The following is a 24,818-nucleotide window of genomic DNA, read 5'->3' as shown; positions in this document are numbered from 1 at the left end:
ACAGTTACTTACCGTAACAGGTGTTATCCAGGGACAGCAGGCAGATATTCTAACGACCCACCCACCTCCCCGGGTTGGCTTCTTAGCTGGCTTACCTTAACTGGGGACCACGCACTCCTCCGTCGGGCGGGAAGGCACTCGCGCATGCGCGGTGCGGCCAACTAGAACTTTCTAGTTAAAAAGGTCCGTACCGGGGCTCCGTCGGTGACGTCACCCATACGTTAAGAATATCTGCCTGCTCCCTGGATAACACCTGTTACGGTAAGTAACTGTGCTTTATTTCAAACTAGACATTTCACATTATTTCAAACTAGACATCTCACATTATTTCAGATTCATTTGTAACCTTTATTCTAGTACAATAGGGGTGTCATTCTGGACAAGCGGGTAATTTCTCCATAGCTGCAATCCTTGCAGAATGAATTCATTCCTGGATTTTTTCTGTATTTCTCCTACTTCACAGAGGGCTATGCTGCCACCTATATTTTTTCCTTCTGCACATGAGCCTGAAAGGGTATTTCTGTTCTGCTCTGCCTTTTTTCTTTAGTTGTTTTTTTCAGCTCCTTTCTTCATTTTTTTCGGTGCTAAGAGCTTCCTAGTTCAAAGTTTCAGCTCCGCCTGTAAGCATGTTGAGTTATCCTAGCCACAAGAGCTCAATGGGAAGATACAAACACAAAAATGTATGTTGTTCCTGTAAAGAGACTGAGCAAGCTAAATATTTATTTAAGATTTTTCATCAAAATGTGAAAATCAGCCCCTTGTAATCTACTCTCTAGATGCTAATTCTCTATTCCAAATAGCAGCTAAAGCATCAAAATCCCATTTGGTGCCAAAACAGCCCAAACTGACTTGATAGATAAGCTGCCTTAGTCTGCCTTGCAAGCACAAATGTTTCTTGAGCAGTAAGCCATATCTTTATTCAAAGTACATGAATCCAGTGATTGAATACAGGATGGGCCAAAAGTAGTATTTATTCATTATTTCTTTTTATATTACAGGTGTCATGAATAATTTTTGTGTGAAATATTTTTGTATCAGTAACATGGTTTTGCTTTTGCTTATTCAATATCTATAAAATAAAAAGAATAAACACTGTATACTCTGCTATTCAAAAAATTTATACAGCCTTCTTACCCCCCCCTCACATCCTCCCTCGCATCCTCCTTCCAAATTTCCAGCTGACCTCCTACCCCTCTACTAATATCTCCTCAATGACTCTATCAATTAACCAACCCCAAACTGCATCTTCCCTACAAGTAAACCTCAATTCTCCACCCTTCCTTCTATCTCTCACCAATGCCTCTACTATGTAACCGACCCTAAATTGTAACTTCCTGGAAATGTCCAGCTATCTTCTACTGTAATCCGCTTAGAACTGCTAGATACAGGTGGAATAGAAGTCACTAATGTAATGTAATACCTACTTTTTGCCCACTCTGTTTAATAGCTTATTTGTTTATAGACCTACCAGTCACTAGTTTGTAGAATCCCATGCACCTGCAACTCTGCAAAAGATTTCATTATTCCTCGTTTTGTGACCAACTCTTTCAAATAAATTAACCTTATTTACTCCAGTACTGTAAGAATAGTACCAGGTCTTTACATTTGAAATACTTTCATGTGACTTGCCTTTCTAAGGGTGTGATTTTAAACTTTTACTTCAGGTACACTGACTGTGGAACAGATTTATCGGGACAGGGATCAGTTTGCTAAGCTGGTGCGCGAAGTGGCTGCCCCCGATGTTGGACGTATGGGCATTGAGATTCTGAGCTTCACTATCAAGGTATGGCAAAACTGTAATGAGGTCAAACTCGGTACAATATATTAATGCAGTTATTTTAGTGAGGTTCCTAACTTGCTGCTTAAGAGTTACTGTCTTGTTTTTCAGTGGCCACAGTGAATAATTGGCTGATTGTATATGCATAGGTTTGGCCTAAGAACGCGGTTATTTTTTTCATATTTCAAGGTTACTTGTCTATGCACTGGGCATCCATCTTGGAATTGTTTCCCCAAGGTTTAGAAATGGAGACGTGTGTTAATCAAGCTCTGACATAACCTCAAGCCTTTTTTTTTTTTCTAAATGCCAGAGATATAAACAAAAACCCTACTCTTCAAAAAATTCATAAAACCAATATAACACAACCAAAAATATTCCGAACACCTCCAGCAATTACCAACTACTCCTTAGCAACATAGAAAATGTTCTAAATATTCCTTAAGTACTTCTTAATATCTTAACAATATGTACTTCTTATTATCATAACAATTCTTATGTAATCCACCTTGAACCGCAAGATAACGGCGGAATAGAAATCACTAATGTAATGTAATATATATTAAGCAAAGATGTGCATATATAAGAATTTCAAGTGCTATTGCAATACATCTGAATTTAATATATACAGTGCTGTTTGGTGAATGTAATTTTATTTTAGCTTAGCAATTTCATTCTGCTCTTTTGAGCTTCCAGCTCAGTTAAGAATAGTCTCTACTTGGGTTGTGGTTATGAACCTTCATTTTTCTGCAAACAGCATATGATTCCTTATGGATGGGTCAAACACCTCAACTCGCAAGTTGCTTGCAGAAAACATCAATCATTTTCTTCTCTCTGCCCCCTTGTCTCTCTGGGCAGCGCCCCCTCTCCTTAGTCTTAACTTCTACAAGCAAGTTGAGATGTCTTTTCATCTGCTCTGCACTAGATTTTTATTTTTGGGATTTAATCTGATGTTTTTTCGAGGCTTCCCTGTGCTAAAAGGTTTCCAGTAGTACTGGGACAGCTCTGCCTGGGAGATGGGCCAGATGGGGTCTATAGCCAGGTCACACTTTAAAAAGAAAAAAGGGCATCTGTCTGTCCAGCCTACGTTAACACTTGGGAGCTCAAGGCTAGGTCCCTGGGAGTGGTGCTCACCCCTGCAGAATCAGGTGCTTGAGCGCAGACTGATTTGACCCCATGACTGGCCAAGAGGCTTGCAGAAGTCATGTGAGAGCATGAGGGGTAAAGAGGGTTTCAGATTTTTGGAACTTGAATAAAAGGCAAGCTGCTGGAGCTACCCTTGCTTGTCTAAGTCAATAATCCCTTTTCCATTTCCAGCTGCAGTGAAAAGCTGATGCATGCGCAAAGCACATGGCAGATTTGTGAGTACAGCTCATTACAGTCTATGGGAAAATCAGGGTGATTTTCAGTAATTCAGAACTTTTGGTTTTGCTCCCATGGGCCATTTTTTTTAGTGCTAAAACGCTGTTGTGGCAGCCATCTTGGATTTTCCGATTTATTTATTTATTTATTTATTTTTTTTTTTTATTTCAAAAGCCTCCTGCCTCAAAGTGCCTCAATTTTGGTAAAAAGTTATTTATCATGGATTTCCCAGCAGTTTAGATCCCATATCATGCCAAATTTGAGCTGGATGGTCAGATGAGGAGCGTCCTTGTACCGTATGCCGCGAGGCATGGGCTTAGTCCCGTGTGGTCACTTCAGGAGTTGCAAAAAGCTCAAGATCCAGGCTGTAAAGCCTTGTTAGAGTCTCTTAAACACAACTCCAGTGAAGCATATTTACACTGAGTTTCCTCAGAGATCCCAAGTCAGGTCTTTGATCCTGATTTTGTGACTTTGATGTATGTAGCTTACCAGAAGCATAAAGGGTTGTCTGTGTGTCAGCTGATTAGCTCTCATCAGGATTTACCTCCACAAAGCAAGGTCTCATTGCAACCAGTAGAGCTGCAGAAACCGGAGGCCAGTCAGAAAATGACTGGGCCGATCTGGGGTCAGGTGTAATTTATCTGCTCTCCCGCCATACTTCCTCCTTTTATGATTCTAGTTCTCAGTTTGGGGCAAGCGTCCAGGGGTCGGTGAAAGCCCTAGATTGAAGGAGAGGATCCAACGCTGTGCAGGTTACTTAAGCCAATAGATTTAACTGATGTTGTTACAGTTTCTCTGCAGGAGTTAGATTTAGAGACCTGCAGGTTTCTGCTGCCCAGCTTTCGATGTTAAGCAGTACCAAGTCACAATCCACGTGCTTCCCTTCACACCCAGAGATTACCAGGATTATAATGGAGCATTGGGAGACGCTACAGGGGTGGGGTGTCACCGCTGCTGCAGGGAAGGGGTGTTGTGATTCAGCGGGAGAAAATGGGCATCCCTCCCGCTGCACCACAACATAGGGGCTTTCTAGCAGTCTGACACTGACCGTCACCCCTGGACCAGTCACTTATTTTTGTCACCAAAAGCCGATGCCACTTTTTGAAAATGGCTTGGCATTTTTTAAGAATCCACCAGAGGGCTTATTTCAATGTTAAAGAGTCCATTTGCATATCAGTGTCTGAGACTGCTAGAAACCTCGCTAAAGACAGAGATAATCCGTTTTGATAATCCCCCACTAAAATGCTTGCAGGCTAAACCATTGGAAAACAGTTTAGCAACGGCGTTAAACTTTTGAGAATCTGGGCCTCAGACAGCAGAGTCATGAGAAGTTGCTTTGTGTGTGCATTATCAGCAGAATCCATAAATTGCATACAGATTAGACTTGGAACAGCATTACATACACATACATTTTAATGCACATTCGATGTGTTTATCTAGAATGCCAAATGTATATTCAACACATACATATTATTGGTATTGTATCATATAAACTGCTGTAATCAAGTATATTGCTCATCATTTCATAGCTCTACCATCTACCCATTTACCCTGCGTTTGGTAGTATGGTGATCTTATTTTTAAATTTTATTCCCCACTAAAACCTAAGCAGTTTACATATAAAAACATGTATATAATCAGAATAACCGCTGATGACTCAGTTTAAACAATCATCATCAACTTCCTCATCCACCTATTTTATTTCTTCATTTTTTTATTGTATTTATATTTACCTCATACCCTGATTGTCCACTCATCTCTTTCCATAAAACAAGAAAAAATGGAGACGTCTAAGATGGCAGTTTAGTGTTGTTTGTAGGGCTGTGCAGCATTCCTGACTGAGTTGCCTTCCATGGAATAGGCACTTGGGATCTTTTTAGGGAGAGGAGGAGATAGTGGTTGTGACGGCGTTAAAGTTTTGAGAATCTGGGCCCTAGAGAAAATCATATGAAATGACAGACAGCTGCTCAGCAGGGGGATCTTGACTGGCTATAGAACAACTTTTGGCAAATAAATAGGTTTTACTTCAAAAATTGAAGATGTGCCTCATATTGTGGTATAATCCAGGTATTTCTTCCAGGAATGGAAAATTTGTTGTGTAACTTGAACCAGGACACTCCTATCCCAGTCCTCCCCGGGCCCTACCTTAGGTATCTTTGGGTAAAGGAATGAAACCAACTCATTCCTGGCCTGCTGCTTCATTTGCAATGGCTGCCAAGACTTCTTGTGGCAGCCTCACAAGACTGCTGCAGGAGGTTCTAGCAGCCATTTTGTGATTAGAACCAGCATGGGTACAGGGATCTGATGTAGTTGCAGATTGTGACTCTTCAGCCTCCTCAGTCAAACAATGTACTGCTCTAGGGATCTGTTCAAATACCAGATGTGGCTCGGTTCTCTCTTACAGCTAAGCTATTGAGCAGGTAAGGATGAAGAATAAAAAATACTCCGCGAGAGTTGTCTCCACCTTAGTGTGTTCCAGGAAGCGTTCTATTTCCTTGGTCTATGTGCATGAGAGACACTTCAATCTATGCCCTTTATATAAGCAGTCTGTTAGAACATACCCCTGTTAGGTCTAGTACATCCTTAATGTTGATTTGGAAGTGTTTTCTTTTCAGGATGTATATGATAAGGTGGAGTATTTGAGCTCTTTGGGTAAGACTCAGACAGCAGCTGTTCAAAGGGATGCAGATATTGGTGTGGCTGAAGCTGAGCGAGATGCTGGGATTAGGGTAAGTTCTTTACTATTTGTAGATATGAGCACAGTAGTTATGAATCGAGGGCCAGATTTTGAAAGCAGCACTCTAGTGCATAGACAGCCATGAATCGGAGCATCCTGAGATTTTTTTGTGTTATGTGTGTATTCTTCTTCTTTTTTTTTTTTTTTTTTAGAAAAACATAAAAAAGATTTTGGTAGGAGAAAACCTCCTTGGTTCACCCAAACTACCTTTCTACCACAGATCCTTCTTGGTGGTCTCCTCTCCTTTATCCCCACCCTCGACTTTGCTACTAAGGTCCTTTTTGTGTCTGGCCCCACACACAGTTGAATTCTCCTATCATTTTGGGTTACAGTTACTTATGCTGGAAGTCTGTTGGGTCAAAGTAAAGATCTATTTTGCCTACATCCTCTTTTCCAACAGTGGCCAATCCAGGTCATAAATACCTGGAAGAATCCATAAAGTAGCAAGATTCCATGCTACTTACCCCAGGGGATAATCGTTGGCATTAATAAATCCCAATAAATAAATAAATCTGTTTTATTCCACATAGATTTTATAGACCTCTATCTTTTCTTCCCAAGCTGAAGAGCCTGTAGCCTTTCCTCTTATCAGTTGTTCCATCTCCATTATCATTTTAGTCGTCCTTCTCTGTACCTTTTCTAATCCTACTATACCTTTTTTTTAAATGAGGCAACCAGAATTGCATACAATACTCAAGGAGTAGACACAACATGAAGTGCTATAAGGCATTATGAATTTTCTTTTATTTTTTGCTAAGTCTCTATTTCTCTCCTAATAAGTCCTAACATTCTACAGTAGGCTCTGTTAATTGGCACCCATAGGGATTGCCATATGCTGGATAGATGTAGTTTCTGGTTGCTTGCGAGTTACTATTAAAAATAGGCCTAACTGATACTGTACCCCATACTAAGCCATACCAGACATTTGGTAGGCAAAGCATGGATGTACTCAAGTGTGGCACACCAAATTTACACTTAAATTTCCACAAGGAATTGATTTTATTTTCATTTTTATTTAAAGTATTACAGTATTTCTTGGATTTTAAAAAAAATTTTTGCTGTTTGCTTGAGAGTTCTGTTTGCTTGAGTTCCGGTTAACAGAGAGTTTACTGTATTTGGGGTTTTTTTTGGGGGGAGGTTGGCTGCTGCCATAAAGAGAGAAGAAGATTTCAATGTATTGTTTTCAATGTATTGTTCACAATGACACTTAGGGGTCCTTTTACTAAACTGTGGTAAGCACTTGCACACTCTTATTGCATGTTAAAAGGACTTACCGTGAGACATGTGCTGCCATCCCATGGCAAACTTCCCCTATCTGTGCATGTACACCATGTGCTAACATAATTTTTCATAATTTTCTCTAAGGGGGCTTGTTTGGAGGTGGAGAGTGGGCATGACAGAGCTAATCATTACCTGAGGCATTGCTTCATGCTAATTGATCAGTGTGCAGCATTAGCATGTGGCTCCTTACTACTTATAAGGTAACTTTTGTTTAATGACTGCGCACCAATAGTGAAATTAGTGTATGGCCATTTTCTGGCCATGGCACAAGTGGCCTTAGCGCGCACTAAGTGACACGCTAAAGTCACTTTTGTCATGGCTTTATTAAAAGGACCTCTTAGTAGTCACCACCCAGGAAGAGGATGTAATGCATCTAACATTGTACAGCTATAATTTAGGTTATTCTTCCTTGTGTGCATCATTTTGCATTTGTCCACATGAAACTTATTTGCAGTTTAGATACCTAGTCTTCCAATCTTGCAAGATCTTCTTGAGTTTCTCAGACTGCTTCTAATATATCTGAAAATTATTATAATTTTTTTCCATCTACAGCAAGCTTCTTTTCAAGTTCTTTTTTGCCTTCCTTATCCTTAACTTGCCAGTGCTTATGTTTCCTGCTTCTGTAATTTGTATCCTATTTCCATTTTTTTTAAATGTTATTTTGGCTTGAATAAGCTTCCTTCATCTTTACCTTTTAACCATGCCAGCTATTTGGCCTTCCTTCCACCCTTTTTTTTTTTTTTTTAACATGGAATGCAAACGTTCTTTGCTTCCAAAATGTTTTTTGTTTGTTTTTTTTTTAATAAGTTTAATACATTCATAATATCAGAAGATATCAAAGAAAAAAAGGGGTACAGTACAAAATTTTGACCAGACAATACAAAAAGAATCAATCCTTTACAAGCCCACAAGATGGGCAGACATATTTGTATTCTAACTAACTTAATTTTAAAGAAAACAAAGAAATGGGTTGAATTCTAAATGAACCCAAATCATTCCCTACTAAAATTAGGACTCTAACATCCTACCAAATTTCTCATCAAATGAATAAAGCAAAAAAGAATAGAATAAGAAATAAAGTAATATCTCACTTCTGTTCACGAGCTAATAAAAATTGCTGCAATTGAATGGGATCCCAGAAAACAAATTTGGTGTCTTGTAACTTTACCAAACATTTACAAGGAAACTTTAAATAAAAAGAAGCTTCAAGTGCTAATACCCTGGCTCTCAATTTCAGAAATTCTTTTCTCCTAAACTGCGTAGCTCTTGAGACATCGGGAAAAATACTAACCAAGTCTCCACAAAACCTGGTTAGTCTATTTTTTAAAATAAAGTTTCATTAACAACATTTTGTCTGTCTCACTCATGCATATTAGTATCATTGTGGACCGAGTCTGGATAACATCTTGAGAATCTTCCATAAACTCTGTCAGATTAACCTCATCTGTTACCAGATTGTCCACTTCCTGAACAGTTTTCTTTTTCTTCTGGGGAATATGATAACAATTATTTATTGGAAAGCTATCCGCATTGGGTAATCCCAGTATTTCTTTAAAGTATTTTATCAACAATATTTCTGGTGACAACAAATGAGTCACTGGGAAATTAACCAAGCGGAGATTCTTTCCCCGATGCATGTTTTCTAACATTTCCATTTTTAAATGTAGTGACGTAGAATCTTTAACAGTAGATAGTGAAACAGCGTGTAATGTATTAGTTTGAGTTTCAATCCCACCTAATCTTTTTTCCAAGCAACTTAAGTTGGAGTCCACATTCTCAAACTTTTGAACCACAGAATGTGAGAAATCCGATGTTTGTTTCATTGATTCTCTGAGAAACCCTTCAACTCTAGAAATACCTAGCCATAAATCTTTAAGAGTAATATCTTGTTTTTCCATTGATTGTGATTGTTCATCTACTACACTTGTAAACTCAAGTGATTTAGGTAAATCAGTAAAAAACAATTTATTTATTTGAGTAAATGATACAACAGGATCAGTAGAAATAGTGGGGGTTATATTCCCACTAGCACCAGATATTGGATGAAAAGGGGGTGTCCTTTCGAGGGGACTCAACGATGCTCTTGATATGGGAGAGTTCAAATCGAGTAAATTTTGTGCTGGAGTCTCTAAAGAAAATGTCAGGTGTCTATCCATAGGACCTGAGACAGCAGGTGTTGAGCTTTTAAGTTTAACTTTCCTTTTGCCCATAATCAATTAACTTATACGACCTGATTTCAGCTCCACAGCTCCATGTTGCTCCAAGGGGCTCCCAAGGGGCCATGCCCTGTGGCCGCAGGCAACAATTTATGGGAAAAACAAAGGCATGGAGGACGGACCCAGTGACGTTGGGGTCTGTCTTCCAAGATGCCTGTCCGATTTTTCAAGGTGCACTGCCAGTAACAGGGGCTATTCGGGGCAGCGAGAGTATTCCTCCGGCATCCAAACAGCAGCACAAATTGCTCCCGGTCTCTCCGCGACAGCAGGCAACAATTTATGGGAAATACAAAGGCAAGGAGGACGGACCCAGTGACGTCGGGGTCTGTCTTCCAAGATGCCTGTCTGATTTTTCAAGGTGCACTGCCAGCAACAGGGGCTATTCAGGGCAGCGAGAGTAGTCCTCCGGCATCCAAACAGCAGCACAAATCGCTCCCGGTCCCTCCGCGGCAGCAGGCAACAATTTATGGGAAAAACAAAGGCACGGAGGACATTCTTTGCTTCCAAAATGGTATTTTTAAACAATGTTCATACCTGATTTAAACTCTTAACTCTTGCAGCTAATCCTTTTAACTTTTTTTTAACCATTTACCTTATTTTATCTGTTGCCATTTTGAAAAATAGATACTATTACAGTTGATTTCCTTAGTGTCTTCACTAATTATTGACTCAAATTTGATCAGGTTATGCCAACTGAACCCAACACTGTTACATCTTGCATAAAGTCCTGCATTCCACTGAGGACTAGACCTAAAATAGAAAATAACTTAAGAACATCCCTACTGGGTCAGACCAATGGTCCATCAAGCCCCAGTAGCACGTTCTCACAGTGGCCAATCCAGGTCACTAGTACCTGGCCAAAACCCAGGGTGTAGCAATATTCCATGCTACCAATACAGGGCAAGCAGCTTCCCTTTTTGTCTCTTTCTGAACCAGTTGCTCCATGAAACAGTCATTTATTTCATCTAGGAACTCCCTAGCATTTACTGCCATGCCATTTGTCCAGTCATTATTGGTATAGCTGAAATTATAATTGTAGCGTTACTACATTTGTTAGCTTCCCTATTTTCTGTTAACATTTCATTGTTTTGTCTGTTCATTCTAGTGGATGATAATATAGTCCCACCACTATTATATATATAAGGATTCCATATAGCACTTTGCTTCCTACAGATTTTTTTATTCTGGTTGACTCAGTTCCTTCTTTTAGGTGGTGCCACACCCACCTCAGATTTGATTCACCCTTTCATTGTATTATACTTTATACTCAGATATCGGTGTCCCATTGTTAATCCTATTCCTAGTCTCTTGAGATGCCTATTAAATCTACTCATTAGTTAATGCTATAGTCTGCCTTTTCCATTTTATTTTTTAGGATTCTAGCATTTATATGCAGGCTTTTCAAGTGTGTTTTGTTTGTATCTATAACTTGTTCAAAAATTTGACAGGGATAACTTACAATATTAATTCTATCTGCTTAAAGGTACCTTAAAGGTACCTACGTATGCCTTTGTTGCAATCTTTTATTGGGATTCCCTAACTTCTACAGTATATTTAAATAGTATCCTTCCATGTTATGTATTCCAAGAAACAACATTCTTGTACAATAACCTCTGGAATCTACACAATAGGGTAATTAACTTCTTCCAGCCTGGAAACTGTAGGGAACTCGAAACCAATTTCTGGCCCTTCCCTCTGTGGTCATCTCCTGTTACTCACCCCTGGATATTCAGTTACATTTCCTACAACCTGAGCTGTAGGGTCTATCTTTTCTGCTCGTGATTTTTTATTTTCTAAAGTTCTCATTATTTGATCTATTCTTGGCGCGGGTCTTACCCTGGTGCTACAGATTCACCCTGCGGGGAAATCCTTCAGCGGGAGATCGCAGATTTTCTGGAAAAGTCTGCTTCTGGGGGATAACCTGTTAGTAAAACTGCAGTAAGCCCCCTGGACAGCCTGCAGGACAGATCAGGCTCCAGGATCAGGAGCCATCTCACCCCGGGTTCGTCCACTAAGGAGTTAGAGCACAGGCTGCGTGGTCCCATGGAGGCGCAATCAGGACCAAACTGCGTACCTTCCCTGAATTATTCTGGAGGTCTGGGTAGTTACTGACGGGGGTGACCAAGCAGGTGAGGCAGTCAGAAGGCTTGAAATCCAGTTTTCCCCAGTTTCCTGAGGTACCGTATTTTCCCATGTATAGGCCGCGGCCTATACATGGGTTTTACAATTCCCTGAAGTGGGTCTATCTAAAATATCGTAGATCAGCCGCCCCATTAGTAGATCAGTTGTGGAGTCCCCGTACCTGTAGCTCCCTCCTGGATGGCTGACGGCTGCCTCCTGCAACGTCATGGCCAGCGGTGCAGGGCAGGAACAATTTTTTCAGCATCCAGCTGGCCCCGCACTGCTTCTTCAATGCTTGCCTTAGTCGAGTCCCACGAGAATTGACACAGGCATTGAGGAAGCAGTGCAGTGCCAGGCTGGATGCTGAAAAGATCGCTCCTGCCCTGCACCACTGGCCGTGACAGTGTAGGAGGCAGCCGGCGGAGGTATCTACTGGGGGATGGGGGATGTATAGGCCGCCCCATTGAATAGGCCGATTTAGGTTTTAAAACTCTTAGATAAGCCGTGGCTAGTAACATGGGGCTGCTTATGTAAGCATTTTAAAACCTAAATCGGCATTTTCTGCGGCCATTTACATGAGGAAATATGGTAATTGATCTTCATGGTTGCTTGTCAGCTTGCCTGCCAGTTCTATATATTGCAGCACAGCCACATTGAGTACAGTCGACTCCACCTAAGTGCACGTCGGTTATCCGCAGCCTAACTCCACGGTAAGTCAATGGACGTAAACTCTGGATAAATGCAGTTCTGATAAGCACACAATCCGCTTATGTGCACTGATGTTATAGGTCCCACCTCTATGGTTCATGTTATGTTCACTCCAGTTAAAAGCGATCACGTACTCGCGTTGATGAGCCATGTGTTTTGGATCAGCAGTCTAGGCCTGGCCAGGTGTTTGAACTTTTGAAACTGCACCATGGCGTCTTTGTCTTTGGCTGGTCAAAAGTCATCGTCTCTGGCTGAACATGTTCACCATGCTGGACAAAAGTCATTATCTTTGGCTGAACGTGTCAATGTCTTAAGGTGACTTGACCAAAAGGAGAATCAGGTCTTTATTGCAAAACATTACAGCGTTCATCCTAGCCAGATTTCTCAGATTCACAAAAAAAAGCAAGTCATATTGAAGGACTGGCAAAACAACAGCAATCCTACCAGGAAACAAAAAAGAATTGGGAAGGCTAGAGACATTGAACAGGCATTGCTGCGATGGTTTGCGGAAGCTAGAAGTCATCAACTGACAATCAGTGGGCCTCTGCTGTTGGAGAAAGCAGCACAGTTATTCAAAGAACTGGGCGTAGAAGACTTCAGAGCAACAAACGGATGGCTAGAGAGGTGGAAAGTTCGTAACGGCATAAAATTTAAGAAGCAGCATGGCGAAAAACAAGACGCTAATGAGTTTGGTGCAGAAAGATGGGTCATGGAAGTGTTGCCATCAGTCATTGGTGGATATGAACCATGCAACGTTTTCAACGCCGATGAGACGGGCCTTTGCTGGACAGTTGTAAAAAGCTCGAGCCACTGGTGATTGGGAAGAATCGAAATCCTCAGTGCTTCAAAAACATTAGATGCCTGCCTTTTGAATATGAAAGCAACAAAAACACATGGATGACGGCGACACTGTGGATTGAATGGTTGCAGAAGCTTGACAATCTGATGAGAAGGCGTAGGAGACACATTGTAATGCTGTGTGATAACTGTGTAGCACACAGCAATGATGTACGACTTTTCTGCCACCAAACATGATCTCTTTGATCCAACCGATGGACCTGGGGATAATCGCCAACTTCAAACGTCATTACAGATCACTCGTCTTAAGATATGTGATGGCAGTGATTGATGCAAGCACGGAATCCAGCCCCCAAGCTACTGAGCTCGCAAGAAAAATGATGGTGCTCGACTCTCTTCACATGGTATGTGAGGCGTGGAGTTGTCTCATCATTAACTATTTCAAATTGATATCGACAGGCAAGCTTCATTCACGCATCTGATGAGACAACTGAAGCTGACACTTCGTCCATTGAACTCCCAGTTGGACTCTCACCACAAGAGTTAGAGCTGTATGTCGCCGCTGACAACAATGTGCCCACATCATCTAACAGCACTAATTCCGATATCTGTACAGTCTTTTTTTTTTTTTTTTTTTAATATATGTTTATTAGCAGTGAAGCAGCACATACATTCAGGCGGCAACAATACCATAATCTGCATGCAAATAACATAAGAGATATAAAAACAGCTGGTAAAAGCAAACCAAACCAGAGACATCGGGGTGTCAAGAGGGATCCGTGAACAAAAATACAAGGAAATTCCCCGCCATAAGGCAGTGCCAACTTCACCTATTGTTACTTACCCCCCAAAATATCCAAATAGACATTCCTCAAGCCCGACTCAAAGCCCATGCACACCAAGCACACACATGACAACAACAGGCACATCTCCCTTTCTCACTAACCCCCCCCCACACACACACACAAACAAGCAAACCGCCCCCCTCCCCCCCAGTCCTAGATAGAAGAGCTGTCAGTGAGTATAGAAAAAGAAATAGGCCTACAGACGGAAAATAGAAGGAAAAATAGGGAAAAGATCACCCAGGTAAGCAGAGGACTCCCGAGAACCCCCAAAAGGGGGTCTTCACCTCGGGACCAGAAGCTCAAAATTAGTTGTCACCGGGTACTGGCTCCGGAGCAGAGATCGAGCGCAACAAGCTGTCCCACAATGCCACATAATATCTTTTATCACAGTTGGAAGATCCCGCATACCATTGGCGTTCAAAAGTGGCCATGTCCTGCAATTTGGCATGCCATAGTGCAATGGGAGGGGGGGCCTCAGAAATCCAACTAGAAAGAATTGCTTTCTTAATCACTAGGAATACATTATAAAGGAAGCGCCGCTGGGGGACAGACAAACCCTGTTCAATAAGCGGCTCCTGCAACCCTAGAAGTAAAACCCCGTAGTCCCATTCCACCGACCGTTGAAGGATAGCCTCCAACACAGCCAGCATCTCCCTCCAGAGGGTAAGTTTAGAGCATTCCAGAAAAGAGTGGAGGTACGTACCTGACTGGCATTTGCATTTAATACAAGAGGCATCTTCCCAGAGTCCCAAGCTGGCTCCCCGCTGTCGAGTTAAGTAAGGATCTTAAATTAAGTGTCCTGGTACTCGACAGATTTAGTGAATGCAAAAAGGGTGGCAAAACACTCCTGAAACTGATGCTCCTCAATAGATACACCCAGATCACCCTGCCAAACCTCTCTTACTCTGGATATAGCTTCAGTGGGACTCGATATCTTCAATATTTTATACCAATGTGAAAGCTTATTCATAGAGGCCGGGGTGGAGAGAAATTGAGTGTCTAGCCTCCCAAGCGATCATGCTCCGGGACATCGGTTCCTTTCTGCCTCCCAATAATGGCGGACCTGAAAGTAGGAAAACAGAAAGTGATTGGGGAGGTCCCATGTTCGCTGAACCTGTGAGAAAGAGGGAAAAGTCCGGGAATCCAACTCAAGCAGCTGCGCCATGACCGTACAACCCCGAAATGCAGAATTTCCCCAGCCCGGTTGAAAGTTGGAATTTCCCAAGAAACGAAGAAAGGGAGACACCGCGGGGCTAAGCCCCTGTCGGCGCCTCCACCATCACCAGGCCTGCCGTAAAGGCCACATGAATTGCATCTGAACTCTGTACCGGTGAGAGGGATCGGATTGGGAGTGGAGCATGTTCATGAATTGAAAAGGATGAGTCCAACCCTCCACCCATCCCTGCGGAGAATATCGTTCGCATCCCGAGTATCCCTCATGTATCCAGCGCAGAAGCGCGGCCACTTTGTAGAGACGAATGTCATGGACATTCAGCCCACCATCAGACTTATCCAACATCAATTTTGCCATACTAATTCGCGGAGCCTTGGAGCGCCAGATAAACTTAGAGATAATCGATTTGAACTTAAGTTCCTCCTTGCGACGCAACCAGATCGGGATGGTCTGTAAAGGGTATAACAGTTTCGGAAGCATGACCATTTTGACTAGCGCTATCCAGCCCATCAGGCCCAATGGGAGAGTGTGGTGCAGTGGTTAAAGCTACAGCCTCAGCACCCTGGGGTTGTGGGTTCAAACCCACGCTGCTCCTTGTGACCCTGGGCAAGTCACTTAATCCCCCATTGCCCCAGGTACATTAGATAGATTGTGAGCCTACCAGGACAGACAGGGAAAAATGCTTGAGTACCTGGATGATCTCATGTAAACCGTTCTGAGCTCTCCTGGGAGAACGGTATAGAAAATTGAATAAATAAAATAACGGCAAATCCTTCCAACGCTGACATAGCTTGTTAATCTCCTCCAGCGGACGCAGAACATTTTCCGCATAGAGGACGGAAGGCTGTGTGCTCAAGAAGACGCCCAGATACCTCATAGGCACCGTCGTGGGCGGAATAGCCAAGAGCGCGTGCCATGGCTCCGGCGGGCCCCCAGACAGCAGTAAAAGTTCCGACTTAGAGCAGTTCACCTGAAGGCCAGAAAGCAACCCAAAGGCTCTCACCACCGCAAGAGCTGGATCCAAATGAATGGAAGCCTGATCTAAATACAAAAGTATATCATCCGCAAACAAGCTGATTTTGCACTCGTGGCCCCCTACTCTCACCCCCCGGAAATGATTACACCCTCTAATTTTGATGGCTAATGGTTCCATGGCCAACAAAAATAGTAAAGGGGACAGGGGGCAGCCCTGCCGAGTGCCTCGTTGAAGGCCAAAACGGGCCGTCAAATTGCCATTGTGCCTGCGGGTCCACATACAACGCCTTCACCCAAGCCAGAAAGGAGCCTCGAAATCCGTATCGCTCCAAAGTCCAGAAAAGATATTCTCAGGAGATGCTGTCAAACGCCTTTTCCATGTCCAATCCCGTGATAGCTGAATGGCCCCCGCATCCCGCATGGATCCGAAAGGCTCCCAGCACTTTCATCAAATTCATGGAAGCATATCGGCCGGGAACAAAACCCACCTGATCATTGTGAATAAGGTCTGGTAAAACAGAATTCAGCCTACGTGCTAGGGTAGCCGCCAACAGCTTTATGTCCTGGTCTAAGAGAGAGATGGGCCGATACGAACTCACCAATGCATGGTCCTTGCCCGGTTTCGGCAATAAAACCACATGGGCAAGGTTATCGGGAAACTCGGCCTCGCCCGCTGACACTCCATTATACAGGGCGCACAAAGGCTCAGCCACCAAATCCTGAAGAATCCTATAATATTCCGGGCCTAAACCGTCAGGGCCCGGCGCCTTCGCCAAGGTAAGGGAGCGGATACCCTGCAAAATTTCCTCCCTTGTAAGCGGAGCGTTTAAGGCCTGGAGCTGCGAGTCCTCAAGCCCCAGAATCTGAAGATCAGAGAAAAAGGACAGCAAGGCCTCTCGGTCCAAAGGACGAGCTTCGTACAGCTTCGAGTAGAAAGAGACAAATTGTTCTTCTATCTGCTGAGCTGTAGTGTATTCAGTACCTCGGGCATCCTTAATGGATGTAATAACTTGCTTTTTTTTTGGTGGTCGCACCAAATTAGCTAAAAGTTTCCCCGCTTTGCTCCCCCAGCGATACAGTTGATATCTGTGAAAGTACAAAGAAGTCCGCATACGATCATTAAGCAGCCCCTCTATCTGTTCCTTCAGAGACTGAAGTTCTCGTTTGTCAGAGTCAGACATCGACTGAATATGGCGCTGCCTGAGAATACGCATGTCACTCGTAAGTTGCAATATCTTCCCATCCCGCTCTTTCCTCTTATGAGCTGTGTATGCTATAACATGCCCTCTCATCACCGCTTTAGAGGCATACCAGTACGTACTGGGGCTCACATCATCATTCTGATTAGTCAGTTGATAATCCACCCACCGCGCTCTAAGATATTCCCAGAATGCCTTATCCGTATACAATTGAGGAGACAGCTTCCAGGACTTTCCCCGAACCCCAGATGAAAAAGAGAGGGTCATCACCACTGGAGCGTGATTAGAAACGGTGCTCTCCAAGATGTCTGCTCGAATTGCCGCTGGAAACAGCCGGCGATCTATAAGAAGATAATCTAGGCGAGCGTATGTGGTATGAGCGTGCGAAAAGAAAGTGAAGTCCCTATCAGAAGGATGTAAGGTGCGCCATATATCCACGATGTCTAAGTGGCTAAGTAGGAAGTTAACCCCTCTTGCGGCATGATCACGGGGCGACACTCGGGGTGGCTTACAGTCGAAGCTCGGATCAGCAGTGATATTAAAGTCCCCGCCCAAGATAAGATGATATTCGGTATATTCTGACAGTTTAGAGAGGAGAGGAGAGAAAAAGCTGTGAGTGTATACATTCGGAGCATAGATATTGCAGAGCATCAGTTTCTTACCCCAAAGCTCCCCCAATACCATAACAAATCTCCCCTCGCGGTCTTGAACCAGCTTGTGAAACTGAAAAGGTAACTGTTTGCTGAGAAGGATCGCTACCCCTCGCCGCCTACCCCCAAAGGAGGAGGAGTATACCTCACCCACCCAGCTTCTACGTAATTTAGAATGTTCCAATTGTGACATGTGAGTCTCCTGGAGATATGCTACATCGGCACTCATTTTTCGTAAGGAGGCCAGTACTCTCGATCTCTTTATAGGTGACCGAAGGCCAGCAACGTTAAGAGTAACCACCTTTAAATCAGCCAGTGTCAAAAGGCCAACACTCAGAGAATTGACCATTATAGAAGTTCAACCACCCCAGCGGGACCTCCCAGCTAAGTCCCTGGGTAGAGAAAAGATAAGTGCCATTCCCCCATCTAGGACCAGTCATACCATACATCCACATCCATACAAACAACCACCCTATCCATGTACACCCAACCATACAACCCCAAAAGCCCCACACACACTCCCCCCCCCAACCCAAGACCTTCTTCAGCGGTAGCTCCCTTCCCCAGCCCCGCACCACCCAAAGATACACCTCCCACCCTGCTCGCCAGGGAGCCCCCCCCACCTCCCCTCCACATCCAAAAAGAGAAAAAAAGAACTCAGCAACGATAACACTGTGCCCCACCAAACGGGTGGACATAGAAAGACAAAACAGAGCCACAAGAGTCCTGCAGAATCAGAAAGGTCCTTACTGGGCCCTGGAAGAGAGCACAAAGACTCCAGTCCGGGAATCCTAGTGTCCTATCAGGAGTACACTCTGGAGTCTTCCCTGCGCAAGATTTGTCAGTAGGGAATGCCACAGGTTCTGCAATAGTCAGCCCGGTCCACGTGACCATTTATGCCTGGAGAAAACCAGCAGCCTCAAAGTTTGTCCACAAAGCGGCGGGCCTCATCTGCGTCTTGCAAGGTGAATGATTTGCCATCCCTCCAAACTCGCAGCTTAGCAGGAAAAGTGAGGGCGAACTGGATGCCTTTGGAATGCAGCACCGAGCAGAAAGGTGACATCAACTTGCGCTGCGCCGCCACTCTGACAGAGTAATCATTGAAGAGAAGAATCTTCACTCCTTTGTATTCCAGAGGTCCTGCCCTGCGATATGCCCGTAGAATGGACTCCTCACGCCAGTTGACATAGCGGGCAATGGCAGTGCGTGGTCTCCTATTCTCTGCTTGCTGCATGGACCCAATCTGGTGGGCACGCTCACAAGCGAAGGCCATACCAGACTCTTGCAGCTGCAGCTGTTCTGGCAGCCAGTTGGAGAAAATGTGATACAACTCCGCATCCGCGACCGCCTCTGGAAGCCCCACCAGCCTAAGATTGTTCCGACGGCTCCTGTTCTCCTGCTCGTCCAGCTGTGCTTTCAGGGTCTCTGTTTCCTGTTGCAGCGTGATCACTCTGGCATCCAGGCCACTACAGACATCTTCCTGCCCAGAAATCCGCTGCTCCATGTCGGCAATCCGGCGCGCATGAGAATCAAATTTTTCATGCATCTCCTCCATTCCCGATTGTAGCTTATTAAGACGGACCGCCAGCGCAGCCGACACTGACCGCGTGATCTCCTGCACCCAGTCCCCTGCGGGGACCGTGAAAGTGGCGGTCTCCGTCGCCATCTTGGTCGGGGTCAGAGCCGGCCTTTCTTTAGCTGCCCGAGCCTGTTTCACAGGCATTCCAAGCAGTGGGACCCGATTAAGACACCGCAGCTGCAGCGGAACGCAAGACTCACTTTTACTCGGCAGGGCAGCCACTCGGTGGGGAGGAAAGCAGGATATAATCGCCGATTTAGCGGGGGATCTGAGGGAGCTCCGCCAGCACGCGTCCTATCAGGTAGGCTGCATCACGTGACCCCAGCTATCTGTACAGTCATAAAGGACATTGCAGACAACCAAGATGATGATGATGATGGGGATACTGCTGCGGTCATCACGACTAATAAAACACCTGCAGAGATTGTTTCTTTCTCGGATGTGCTGAAGTTCCTACACACGTTGCATTGTTATCTGGAGATAAATGGATGTCACGACTATGGACAGTTTTACAGCATCAGTAGTCAAATACACAGCCTGAATTGTACAATCTGCAGAAAACAATGACTGATTATTTCAGTAAAATGGTGGTTTAAAAAAAAGGTTTAGAGTGTACTGTATGCATTAGACAGAACAGTGCTGATTCTAAAACTGAACCGTGTAGAATTGTTTTACGTGTGTTTTTTTTGCTGAATAAAAGTTTTATTGCATTTGACTACAGCATACTGTGATTTTTTTTTTTTTTTTAATGACTAAAAAGTGGTACTCCGATTAAGAGCACACTCCATTTAAGCATACGTAGCGGTCCGGTCTGAAGGCCTTGCACTTAAGTAGAGTCAACTGTATTCTGTATGCTTGTGGGCTTTGGAAATTTTGGGGGTGGAGGGGTCTTCAAAAGTGGTTTTTGGGTGGTGGTTTCTGTATATGACCTGCCCCCCCCCCCCCCCTATAAAAATGCAAAATTTCCGTTTTGCCAGGTTCCCTGCATTTTTCCCAGGCCGTTTTAGGGCAAAATTGGCACCTGTGGTGGCCATCTTGGATTTTCTTTAAACTTTTTTAAAGTATATTTTTTGGACTTAGGAGCTTCGTTTTCACTCCAAACTTGATATATAGCCTCCTCAGGACAGGATGGCATGGATTCATGCCTTAAATGCGAAGAATGGCTGACGGTTTCACAGCTGTGCATCAGCATTGACGCCAGGATAGCAGCCATTCCCCTGAGGGTGGAGGGCAGGCTGGCAGAGTACTAGTAGGCTTGGACACAGATTTCTTCAAAACAGTAGGTGCTGGAGGTCATTCGAGATGGGTTTAAGCTAGAATTCTACCAGCCCCTCCTGGACCTCTTTCTTGCTTCTCCGACAGGGAAGCCAGAAAAGGCGGCCCGGGTGTGGGTGATGGTTCAGAGATTCATAGCTCTAGGAGCCATAGAGCCTGTACCGCAAAGAGAATAGGGCTTGGGCAGATACTCTATATATTTCGTCATGCACAAAAGAGACTCAGCAGACTAGAGACTGATTCTGGATCTAAAGTGAGTTAATGCAGCCTTCAAGATTCCCTGCTTTTGCATGGAAATGGTGCAGACATTCGGGGCCTGATTCTCTAAAAGTGCGTCCCGATTTTAGGCAGCTGTAGGCGTCCTACAGCTGTCTAATCAGCCAATCGGGATGCACGTTTTTAAAAAAAAATGCTCCCCAGGCAGGCCACCTATATTGAAGGTGAGGCCCGCAAGACACCTAGGCCCTGATTCTGAATAGGACGCCCGGGAGAGCCGTCCTATTCAGAATCGGCCTAAACTAAACCCCGATTCTGTAACCGGCGTCCATGTTACAGACGCGGGTTAGAGAAACGGGTTAGATTAGACACGGCCCGCTACACTTATCGCAAGGGATCTCTCTGCCGCTATAAGTATAGCGGGCCGCGGGCCCCTGACCAGGAGGGTGCCCAAACCCTCTGCCCGAAGACGCACCCCCCCCCCGACACTACCGACCGCCCCCCCGACACTACCGACCGCCCCCTCCGACATTACCGATCCCCCCCCGACAATATCGATAGCTGGCAGGAGGGTGCCCAATCCCTCCTGCCCGAAGACGCACCCCCCCCCCCCGACACTACCGATCCCCCCCCCGACAATATCGATAGCTGGCAGGAGGGTGCCCAATCCCTCCTGCCCGAAGACGCGCTAACCCCCACTCCACCAAACCTGTTCTTAGAAGGGTCTTGCACGTCTTGAGCCGGCAGGCACGCCTCGTCGAAATGAAGCGGGCCCGCCCCTTCCCGGCCCATCCCGCCGAAGCCTAAGGCCTGATTGGCCCAGGCTCTAGAAGCCTGGACCAATCAGGCCTTAGGCATAGCGGGTCCGCCCATCCCCACTTAATCTAAGGCCTGATTGGTGCGTCTTCGGGCAGGAGGGATTGGGCACCCTCCTGCCAGCTATCGATATTGTCGGGGGGGGAGATCGGTAATGTCGGGGGGGGGGGCGGTCGATAGTGTCGGGGGGGCGGGCGATAGTGGGGGGGTGCGTCTTCGGGCAGGAGGGATTGGGCACCCTCCTGCCAACTATCGATATTGTCGGGGGGGATCGGTAATGTCGGGGGGGTGGTCGGTAGTGTCGGGGGGTGGGGGGGTGTCTTCGGGCAGAGGGTTTGGGCACCCTCCTGGTCAGGGGGCCGCGGCCCGCTATACTTATAGCGGCAGAGAGATCCCTTGCTGCGATACGTATAGCGGCCGCGTCTACTTACAATGTAGGCCAGCATTTTGCTGGCCTACATTTTAAGCTTCTCTACTAGGAAGACGCGTAGGGCTGCCTAGGTTCAGCCTAAGGCCCGCCTAAGGCCCTTAGACGAGCTTAGGCATCTTGCGGGTCTCCCTAGGCTCCCGGAGGCGCCTTCAGGCTTGCCTGGGGAGCATTTTTTTTTTTTTAAAACGTGCATCCCGATTGGCTGATTAGACAGCTGTAGGACGCCTAAAATCGGGATGCACTTTGGAGAATTAGGGCCTCATTGTCTTGGTCGCACTAGGGGAATACCTTGCTTCTTTGGATCTAACAGAGGCATACTTGTATATTCCCATCTTTCTGGCTCACAGAAAGGTCTTAAGGTTCCATATTCTGAACAAGCATTTCCAATTCTCCTCTCTTCCCTTTGGCCTAGCAACAGCACCACAAACCTTTACCAACATGATGGTTGTTGTGGCAGCACACCTCCACAAGGTAGGAATTCAGGTGCATCCTTACCTGGATGATTGGCTTATAAGATCACCCTCAAGGGATGAGGGAGCGACAGAGATAGATCAAGTGGTCCAGCTCCTCCAGACATTGCTGGGTAGTCAACTTCAGGAAGAATCAATTGATCCCAACTCAGTCCCTGGAATACCTATATATATATATATATATATATATATATATATATATATATATATATATAAATGTTATATTAGTGGAAAGGGGGAGTCAAATCAGGTGCTGGGAGGAAGGGGAAGACAGGATGCTAGACGCCTATTTCAACCAACTCCATTTCGTTAAGGAATCCATTTTGAGACGGCACTGAACAGGTCTTCTTCCTAGAAGCACGCATAATGAAGCTCGTGAGGCAAATTCGGGAGATTCGTGACCTGCCAGCCCCCACAATTTGGCAGTATCTTCAATTGCTGGGATCCATGTAGCCACAATAGATGTGGTTTCCTGAGCAAGAGTTCATTTGTGCTCGCTTCAAGAGTTGCTCCTCTCAAGGTGGTATCATCTGGACCTCCCGCTGCCATGGTCAGGCAAGGCTTGGAGCAGCCTGGACTGGTAGCTGGAGCCACAGTCCTTGAATGGAGGAATACCACTACACATCTCCAGTGCACAGTCCTGATGAGGGATGCCAGCCTATTTAGCTCTATGAGCCCTGGGCAGCACCCCAGAAGGAAGGGCAGTCTGAGTCTTCTCAGACAGCATGACCACAGTAACCTATGTAAACAGGCAAGGAGGCACCAGGTAGTGCACCGTTGAACTTGCCTGTTCTTTCGGTGGGTGGAAGACTATCTCTTGGCCATCTTGGAAGACCTTGGATCCTGGGGAGTGGTCTCTCGGAGGGTCTTCGACTGCATAGTCAGGTGCTAGGGGCGTCTTGATGTTTGACCTCAAGTCCTCAGCATTCAATAAAAAGGTGGCTCATTTCTTCAGCTGAAGGTATGAGCCCGGAAGTGCCAAGCTGGATACCAAAATTTGGCTTACTGAGCATGTGCAGAATACCCTATACCTGGAGCCCTTCCCCTTATCCTGTCAGTTTTTTCTTCAACCGCTCCTGTACAGTTGCAGCTCTCGATTCCTATCTTCTCAGAAAAAAAGAAAAAGAAAGCCAAAAGGCTTTCTAGCCATTAGGACATTAGTTCTTTCCATTAAAAAAAAAAAAAGGAGAGTGAAGAAAGTCTCCCACAGAAAATAAAAATCGACGTACAATATATACGGTTTTGAAAACCGCCTAAATACTGCAGGCTTTGAGACTGCAGAAACATCTTTTTTCCTTTGAGGCTGGTGCCATGGACAGCGGCTCTCTCTCCCTTCACACCGGAACTATAATGAAGGCGTCGAGGCTGCCAACTTTGCCGCTTGTTCCCTGCACCCAGAGCCCTGTCTCAGTACTGTTGGGGGAGAAACTCAGCACCACTGATGCCGACAGAAAAGAAAAAAATGGCAGTAGTGGTAGGACATAAATAGAAGCCTGTCCAGAGGGGTGATACTCCCTCTCCACCAGCGGCAACTTTAGTGGCACGTCCCTCACAGAAAGACACGGGGACGCAGCTTTTAACTGAATGTTTCTGGGAAGGCTCCCAGGGCTCAGTTTCAGCCTTACGGTCCTCTCCCAGCTCCATGCTGAAAGATTTGTCAAAATTGGCAAAAACCCATGCTAAGACTAAACAGGTTGTCTCTCCAGATCTTTTGGACCACAACCAGGTACCTAAACATCTTACTCTGCCTGTTTTAGCTCTAGAACCTCCTTTTCAGGGTTCTGAGTCTATTCAGTCACTTTTTAATTTTTTCAATCTTTTACAGAAGTTTATGCAGGATAGTGCTGTTTTACTTCAGCCTTCTTCTCCTGCGTCTGCTATTCCTCTCCTCGAAGCATAGCAGTGCCCTGCTTGTGTGGAACAACTTTTCTTCAGACAATCCTGTTTTATCAAACTCTGTTGTTATTCCTCAGAGCATGGATTGGGGTCCCTGCACCCCCATCTGTTCTTCTCCAGTGCAGGCAGATTCTCCTAAAGATTGGTCAGATCATGATGATGTCCTTGTATCAAACCTTGAAAAGCCTTCTTTACCTCTTTTGCAGCCAGTACCAACAGAGGAGTTTCTTATCCTAAGTTCTTACAAAATGTTTCTACTTTTCTGAATTTTCATCAGGCCACTGTGCCCACAGGCA

At 45.0% G+C, this 24,818-nt stretch overlaps 1 protein-coding gene across 3 annotated transcripts in view; it reads left to right on the top strand.

The window, feature by feature from the left end:
• The window catches only part of FLOT2 (flotillin 2), a 117,089-nt gene that overhangs the window by 80,565 nt on the left and 11,706 nt on the right, over positions 1-24,818 (top strand). For all 3 annotated transcript variants that reach the window (XM_033921659.1, XM_033921658.1, XM_033921660.1), the window contains 2 exons: positions 1,665-1,783; positions 5,752-5,865. In XM_033921659.1, the coding sequence (XP_033777550.1) occupies positions 1,665-1,783; positions 5,752-5,865 (233 nt within the window). The remainder of the gene's footprint in view (positions 1-1,664; positions 1,784-5,751; positions 5,866-24,818) is intronic.

This window comes from Geotrypetes seraphini, chromosome 15 (assembly GCF_902459505.1).
Source record: "Geotrypetes seraphini chromosome 15, aGeoSer1.1, whole genome shotgun sequence".
Classification (NCBI taxonomy): domain Eukaryota; kingdom Metazoa; phylum Chordata; class Amphibia; order Gymnophiona; family Dermophiidae; genus Geotrypetes; species Geotrypetes seraphini.
Note: the sequence above shows the minus strand (reverse complement) of the source record. Positions and strands in the feature narration are given on the sequence as shown.